Below are 8,538 nucleotides of genomic sequence, written 5' to 3'. Positions count from 1 at the left end.
TTCCTTCCTTCCTTCCTTCCTTCCTTCCTTCCTTCCTTCCTTCCTTCCTTCCTTCCTTCCTTCCTCTCTCTCTCTCTCTCTTTCTTTCTTTCTATGTTGCAATTTTGGACTTTGATTTCTAAACTGAATTACCATACCCAGTTCCACTACTTCTTCTGGCTGAACAAGAATGTTCACCTGATTTGACATCTGCAAAGCAAAACTCACATAATTATCAGTGCTGATCTTAAAATTTCTCTATTCTGAATATGTGAGTCATAAGGTTTCTTCTGGCATTTGGAAAGGAAAGGAATGGAGGAAAAAGGAACCATTATTATAAGTAATCACAACACAGTATAAATATTATGTGACATAAGTATTTTTATTCCAGGGAATTGGAATAGCATGAGACTTCTGACCTCACTATATCAGAAGATCCCAGGCCTGGCCTTTCCATAAGACCCTCACAAAAGGGAATTCCAGAGCTGAGAAGGCCAGTATCTCTCTACCTAATGTCAGGAATTGATAAAACAAATATCATCTTTACTTTTGGGGTCATTTCAAGTTTGGGCTATAGAAGGGCAGAGACTTCCTGGATTTAGTCACTTCTCTACCACTTACTATTTATGTGACCTTGGGCAAGCTTCTTCATGTTTCTCATTTCATTTTCTTCATCTATAAAATGAAAAGGTTGGACTAGATAACCTATAAATCTATGATCCTATGATCAAATGTGGTCATACCCCCTTATGTTAAAACTTCTTAAAGCTGATCTATCAGTACATATGTATTGGACATATTCTACAGATGAAGAACAAATTGGGTCTAGAATTGAATAGGAAGTTAGAAGAATACAATGCATTCCGAAGTTGATGAATGGCCAGAAGGTATGAGTATGCAATTCTCAGATGAAGAAATTAAAATTGTTTTTAATCATGTGGAAAACTGCTCCAAATCACTGTTAATTAGAGAAATGCAAATGAAAACAACTTTGAGGTACCACCTCCCACCTTTCAGACTGGTTAACATGACAAAAAAAGGAAAACTAAATGCTAAAGGGGATCAAGGAAAACTGCAGCACTAATACACTGTTGGTGGAGCTGTGAATAGATATAATCATTCTGGAGAGCAATTTGGAACCTTCCCAAAGGGCCATCAAACTGTTCATATACTTTGACCCAGCAATACTTCTACTACTAGGTCTGTATCGTGACGAGATTAAAGATAGGGGAAAAGAACCTAAATGCACAAAAATATTCATAGGAACATTTTTTTTGTGGTGGCAACAAATTGGAAACTGAAGGGATCTCCATCAACTGCAGAATGGCTGAACAAGATATGGTTTATGACTATAATGGAATGCTATTGTGCCATAAGAAATGACAAACAGGACAATCACGAAAAAATCAAAGTGATGCAAACTGAATCAAATAGAATGAGGAGAATGTTGTACATAGTAATAGAAATAACGTACCATGATCAACTGTGAATGACAGCTATTATTAGCAACACAGATACAAGAGAACTCCAAAGGGCCCATGATGAAAAAAGGCTATCCACCCCTAGAGAAGGAACTGCTGAAGTCTAAATGCAGATTGAAGTATAATTTATTTCTTTCATGAGTTTTTCTCTAATATAAATAATGTTTCTTTCACAACATGACAAACATGGAAATATGCATTGCATGATAGCACAAGTACAACATATATCATAATGTCTGCTATCTTGAGGATGGGGCAGGAAAAGAGTGAAGGAAAGAACACAGATTGAAAAATGCTAGAAAAGGATTATTAAAATTCCATCTACATGTAATCTGGAAAAAAATGTAAAAGAAAACAAAACAAAAAGAATTGAATGGGAAGGAGAGATTAGGCTGGTTTGCATTACTATTTCCAGTGACTCCCAAGCTTCTTCCTGAAACAAAATCTCATCTTTTTAACATCAATATTCTTTGAGTGATGCTTTACGGCCATAAATCATGGAATACCACAATCTTGGAACCTTAAACAAAGAGCAACAGAGAGATATATGGTGTGTATAAATTGATTACAGTATATTTTCAAGGACAAACTGTGAGCTCAGAATAGCATAAAAATATATCATCAGAGATGTGTGATTAGAAAAAGGAAATGGGTGGGTGAAATATCCAGGAAAACTCATGTGCTACACTGATGGCCCCATAGTGCCAATCGATCAGCATTTATTAAGCACATGCTTCATGCCTGATGCTGGGCTAGGGAATGAGGATATAAAGACAAAAATTTAAACAGTCTCAATTTTCAAGGAACTTACATTCTATCAGGAGAAATATTGGAGGTGGGGAATGGCACTGAGCAATGAACCCCGTCCTTAGCAGCATGAACAACGTGTATTGCTACTGCCACCCCACATGAACTGCCGAGGATGTATAGGTATTATTTCTGGTCTCCTTACCACGTGAAGATGTAGAACCTTTCAAGTGGCTGCTGAGCCAGAACTAAGAATGATTACAAAAGGCATTAACTGGGTGATTTGGTCCTTCTTTCTTGCCTGACTGGTTTGAATGAGGCCTTAATATCCCCATCTGGCTAGGAAGACAAGTGTCTGCTGCTCATAGGTGAAGGAGTATTGGATTAGGTGAAGACCTTGTGAGCTTTGGAAAGTTAGGAAAGCAAGCACTGGAGGTCTGGGGGGGGGGGGGGGGCTGGAGTCTGTGCCAGATTGTGTCGACCGATGAACCTGGTGAAAAACAAAGGCCCAGGATACCTGCTAGGAGGGGATCTACAGGCTATCCCATAACTGGAAATGAGTTTTATGGGATGATGCTTTATACAACTGACTTTAAGCCCATTCTCTCTAGGTACAGAGTATTACTTCTGGGAGTGTTTCCTTCTTGCCCCATCACTCCCATACCACTGGGGAGAAATGTTTGTACTCTTGTTCTTACTATATCTTTTCAATAAATTCCCTTGTAAATATAAATCAATGTTAATTGGTAAGGTAATACTAGAATACTAATCACTGGAGGGTGCTGATGATATAAGGGAGATATCAACTAATGATATTGAGGGACAGAACATATATAGGGGGACAAGTTGATGACATTAGAAAAAGACTCCCCAAGCCCCCAGAGGTACCCTTAGAAACCTAAGGGAAAAGAATAGCCTTGCTCTGGAATCTGACTCATTTTTACAAGTGAGAACTGGGATTAGAATTCTCAGTTACAAAGACTACATAAATCCAAAGTCTTTTTGAAAGGTATGCACTAGTAATTGAGGGGTCCAGGAAAGGCCTGTTGCAGGAGTAGCGCTTGGGCTGACCTAAGAAAACTGGGTTCAAAGAGGTGTAGATGAGTCAGAAATATAATCCAGGTTTGGGAATGACCTGTGCAAAGTGCAAAATGATAGAGATGGAATATCAAGTGTGAAGAATATCAAGAAGACCTAGGGGCAGCTAGGTGGCTTGGTGGATTGAGAGCCAGACCTAGGTTCAAATCTAGCATCAGACACTTCCTAGCTGTGTGACCCTGGGCAAGTCACTTAATACCCATTGCCTAGCCCTTAGCATTCTTCTGTCTTGGAACCAATACATAGTATTGATTCTAAAAAGGAAGGTAAGGCTTTAGAAAAAAAAAAAAAAAAGGAAGATCTATTTGTGGGCATCTGGGTGGCTCAGGGGATTGAGAGCCAGATCTAGAGATGGGAGGTCCTGGTTTTATATATATAAAAAAGAGATTTATTTGTTGGACCAGAATGCCCATGCTAAAGAGTAAGAGTATATAATAATATGGAAAGATAACCTGGAGCCAGATGGTGAGAGGCTTTATATGATGAACAGGAAAGTTTGTACTTTCTCCTAGAGGTAAAAGGAAGTCATTGGATTATTTAAGTAGATGAGTGGTGTTGTCAACTTAGTACTTTAGGAAAATCACTTTGAAAGCTGTATGGAAAATGGATTGGAGTGAATGGGAGAAACTCCCAGGGGAGGGGGAACTCCCAGGCAGGGGGAAACCATCTAGGAAGCTATTGCAATAGTCCAAGTGAAGAATGTTAAGGGCCTTAATTAGGGTGAGAGCAGAAAGAAGGAAATGTATGAAAGAGATATTGTGGAGGCAGAAACATCAAGAAATGGCAATTGATTGGATATGTAAGGTTAAGGAGGCCCAACACTGGAACAAAATGAGTCACTTCTACGTCATTCAACAGTTAGCCATAGGGGAAGAAGGATATTTAACAAAGGTAGGTACTGAGGACACTTTTGAGTTCTCAGCTGAGTGTAAGTCCTTTGCCTTTGTTGCCCATGATGATCCATTAGTCATGCTTCAGAGAGGGTATCTGGAGCTTCTGATGGCTATTTTGGACTCTGGTGAATGGGAAATGTTAACAGACTGAGCCTTTGGTTCTCTGAGCTAACCTAGTCTTGAGGATGGTTCTAATACCATAAAAAAATTTTTTTAAACCCTTATCTTTTGTTTTAGTATCAATTCTAAGTCAGAAGAGTGGCAAGGGCTGCCCAGAGTCACAGGACACATTTGAACACAGGTTCTCCCAATACCAAGCCTGGTACTTCATCCACTGTGCTACCTAGCTGCCTCAAAAACTCTTTCTTTTAACACTAATTGTCTTCTAGTATTGTATAGCTGTCAGTTAAGGCATGTATTCTGAAATCACTGAAGAATTGAAGTTAAAGAAAAGGTGCAATGGAGAGGTATATAGTGGGAAGGTGAACAAGCTGCAACCTCTTACAATGGAGGAATTAAGTAGTAGGAATGTAAATCCTAGACATACACGACCCCTAAAAAGATAGGTAGGTTACATAGCAAGAAGAATAACTTATGAACAACCCATGTGATTCATTGGCTTCCACTGAGCTAAGACCTGGAAGTCCCCAGCACAATTAGAAACCCACAAGTTAAGAGTTAAAAGGAGAGACTTTTAATCAAAACTAGCATTTACTATTCAAGAACTATGATTCAAATTTCATTATCTTCCAAGTAGGTAGAAAGTCAGAGGAATCCAGAGGGAGTAAGGGATAATCTTGGTGTTATGAGTGCATTTTAGCTCAAGGGCAACTTAGTGTATCTCAGGGTGAAGAAAATTCTAGAGATGAGGAGCTTTTGGTTCAAATAGTAAAAGATATCATTGAAGTGTCCAGAAGACATTGATAAAGTTGGTATTAAGGGACCGAGATTTCTTCTTGGCATCCATATCTTTTAAAAAATATTTTCAGGTCTTTTGGCTAAGTTCAGATTTTCATAGTTCTGAGCCAGATACATATTTCCTAGTCAGGATCCAAGCAAAAATAGATCATGGTTGACTCTGGGTCCCCAGAATCCAGTAGGCAGGCAAGAAGAGGTTGCAATTTGTATCATAGAAGGAAATGCTCAGATCTTTGAGATCACAGATCCATTAGAGTATATAAAAGAAAAGCATTTATTCCCTTTTCTCCTACATCTATTTCACATTCCATACCCACTCCTCCCAAGACCATAAGCTCCTTGAGGGCAGGGTCTATCATTAAAAACAAAACAATAACAAAACAAACAAACAAAACAACTATGTATCTTTTAAAAAATCTTTGAGTTTTGGGGGGCAGCTAGGTGGCTCTATGGACTGAGAGCTAGGCTTAGAGACAAGAAGTCCTGAGTTCAGATGTGGTCTCAGGCACTTCCTAGCTGTGTGAGTTTGGGCAGCCACTTAACCCCCATTGTTACTTCGTACCACTCTTCTGCCTTGAAACCAATACATAGTATTGATTTTAAGGCAAAGTAAGGGTTTAAAAAATATCTTTGGGTTCTAATTCTGCCTCACAGGCTTGATAATAATTGTGTGACTGCTGGGCAAGTTAGTTACTCTCTGCCTCAGTTTCCTCGTTTGTAAAAAGAGCATACAGGGTTGTTGTGAGAACCAAAAGGTATAAAACATGTAAAGCACTTTGCAAACTTTACAATTCTATGTATAAGTGCTAGCAATTATTAGTATCGTCCTCCGCAGGGCTTTGAACGCAGAAGAGAGGCAAGATACATATGCATGTTCTTCTGCATTTCCTTCCCCGGTTCCCGTTCCTTCTTTTCTGTCTCTTTCTCACTACATTTGGAGGACTGGACCAAAAGGAGTCCGCGTTTGTATCTTGACTTTGTACCCCAGAGAGCCTGCCCGGTGATGCAGGTGAGCTTAGGGGATCCCTGGCGGTCCTGGAAGGGGCAGGGGGTCCGTTGGCCCTGGACCCCGGGCCTTCTCTTCTGCTCTGAGGACTGGCCGTAGTGAGTGGAGAGGCGGGGGCGCAGTGGGCGGTGGTGGATGCCAGATCGCTGACGTTACCTCTAGGCTTCAGCTGGGGGGCGCCCCGAACTCCCGGCACAGCCCCGCCCCAAGCCCCCTCCTTCCCTCTCCCAGGCCCCGCCCGGCCCTGCCCGAGGGCACGAGGTGGCTGGAGCCTCTTCGGGCTGGTGGGGAGAAGAGGGAGAGGGGGAAGGGCTCTAACTTCCCTCTGCGTTTTTCAATTGGTCAGGCTTGCCCCGCTCGGAAAGAGAGGGCGGGGAGGAGGAGCATCTCCATTGGTCGGTCTCCTCCGCCAATCCCTAAAGGTACAGGGGCGGGGGGCAGTTTGCAGGAGCTGCGGCGCGGGTGGTGCAGGGGAATTCGGATCCTGAACTAGAACATTCTGCTGGCCGTCGTCTAGTCCAGTCCCAGGGCCCTACCGGGACCTCTGTCTCTGTCTCTGATCCCCGCGTCCTAGCGCTGTCTCTCGGGACGCCACGCGGAGCATCCCACACAGCTGACGCCGCCGTCGAGGGCTCCGGGAGGGAGGCAGGACCTACTACTGCACGGGACCAGATCCGAGCCACGAACCATGACCCACTTCAACAAGGGTCCTTCGTACGGGCTCTCGGCCGAAGTTAAGAATAAGGTAAAGGCGATTCGACCCGCAGGCGGCGGCCATCCTGGCGTGGGATTGGGCGGGGTGGGGCGCCGAGATTGGGGCGGCGCAGGAGACTGATGGGCGGACGAGCAGGGACCCTCAGCTCACGGCGCATCCCCCCCCCCCCCCGCGGGTCTCCTCCGCCCTCTCCTGCTTTGTTCCCTGCGCCTCTGAGCAGCTGGGGATGGGGGGTGAGGGGGACTGGAGGCGTCTGGTCTGGAGCCGAAGCACCGTGCTCGCCTCCCAGTGTCGGGACGCCCCCTCCTCGTCCCATTTACTTTAGCCTTTGAGAGCCCAGGAGGGCCTGCGCTAAGCTGGGATGGGCGCCCCTTCCTCCCTCCGGGTTCCGTCTGTTAGATCGCCTGGCTGCTGGCGGACCGGCCACTGCTCCTCCTCCTCCTCTTCCTTCTCTCTTTCCTTCCCTCCCACCCACCCACCCCCTTCTCATTCCCCGGCCCCGCCGCGGTGGTGAATCTGGGCGGCTACGTGGCCAAATCCCAGGTCCCTTATTGTTCCCTCCCAGACCAAGGGAGGGAGGGAGAGATGCTGCGACTCGCTTTGCTCCAACCTCCGCTCGACTCCTTCCTTCTAGCGCAGGGGCTGGCGGAGGTGGCGCCCCGGACTTCGCTGCAGCCACTACAATGGCTGGGGAGGCTGCTCCCTCCCGGGCGCTGTCCCCTCCGCCGGAGCCGTGCGCCCACTGGGAGGTGGATTTGGCTGCGGACTTGGGAACTTGTGTAATGCGCTGCCAAGTTTGCAGTAGCTTGTACTTTATGCAAAGCTTCGCTATCTTTTGTTGCTTTTTTAAAGTGCCCAGTAATAATGGGCTTGGGTGTTTGGGCTTTATAGATAGCGCTTTTTTATCTTTCATCTTCAGCTGCGCCCGTTGGTGTCTTTTGCCTGGTACTGAGTAAGGGGTATTCGCCTCCTTTTGGCTAAGGGGAAAAGATGAGAGGAGTTTCCTTCTCCCCCCTTCTCTAAATCCCCTTCTTCCTTCCTCCCTCCCTACATTCCAAGCACATTACATCAGGGGCTTCTGGGGGGGAAGAAACCAACCAATCGGCGCGGATCCGTGCACAGAATGCTCATTGTCTCTCCGTTTTGCTGTTGCAGCCAAAAGAGAGCCACAAAGCTGGGCTGCTGTACTTCGATTTCCATTAACCTCCTGAGAACTGAAGCATTTCAGGATCGCCACTGAATTCACCTGACTGTCTAGTGTTTTAAGTTTAGCCTTAAGTTACACATTGCCACTGTCAAATCTACACAACTAGCACTGGGCCATATTAATTGAACTAGTGCTTATTTTAGGGAGAAACTGCCATCTCACAAGGGAGAGTCTGGCTTATTTGCTTGTTTCCACCCCCACCCAATCCCATTACTTCTATCTACATAATGAGAAAATGTTTATCATGGTTTAATTTTTATTTGGTTTAATTTTTGGCTATTTAAACTTAAGTAGGGGGTGTGTGTGTGATACATAAACATACATCAACATAAAATTAATGGAATATCTTATTTGGGAGTAGAAGATTGTTAGAAACTAAATTGTAATGGGCTGTAAATTTTGTAGCAATTATTCTTATTGGGGGCTTGGAAGTCTACTGCTAAAGAAAGAACCATTTGTTAGGCACTTTATTTTGGGATACCACTTGGGATGTC

General features: G+C 44.3%; 1 protein-coding gene across 2 annotated transcripts in view; it reads left to right on the top strand.

Moving 5' to 3' along the window:
• The first annotated feature begins 6,581 nt into the window (after positions 1-6,581).
• Positions 6,582-8,538, top strand: part of CNN3 (calponin 3) — a 37,002-nt gene continuing 35,045 nt past the window's right edge. For both annotated transcript variants that reach the window (XM_044672083.1, XM_044672082.1), the window contains exon 1: positions 6,582-6,867. In XM_044672083.1, coding sequence (XP_044528018.1) covers positions 6,811-6,867 — 57 coding nt within the window. In that variant the 5' untranslated portion in view covers positions 6,582-6,810. The remainder of the gene's footprint in view (positions 6,868-8,538) is intronic.

This window comes from Gracilinanus agilis, chromosome 4, assembly GCF_016433145.1.
Source record: "Gracilinanus agilis isolate LMUSP501 chromosome 4, AgileGrace, whole genome shotgun sequence".
In the NCBI taxonomy this organism is placed as follows: Eukaryota; Metazoa; Chordata; class Mammalia; order Didelphimorphia; family Didelphidae; genus Gracilinanus; species Gracilinanus agilis.
This window is presented reverse-complemented; position numbering and strand designations above follow the sequence as displayed.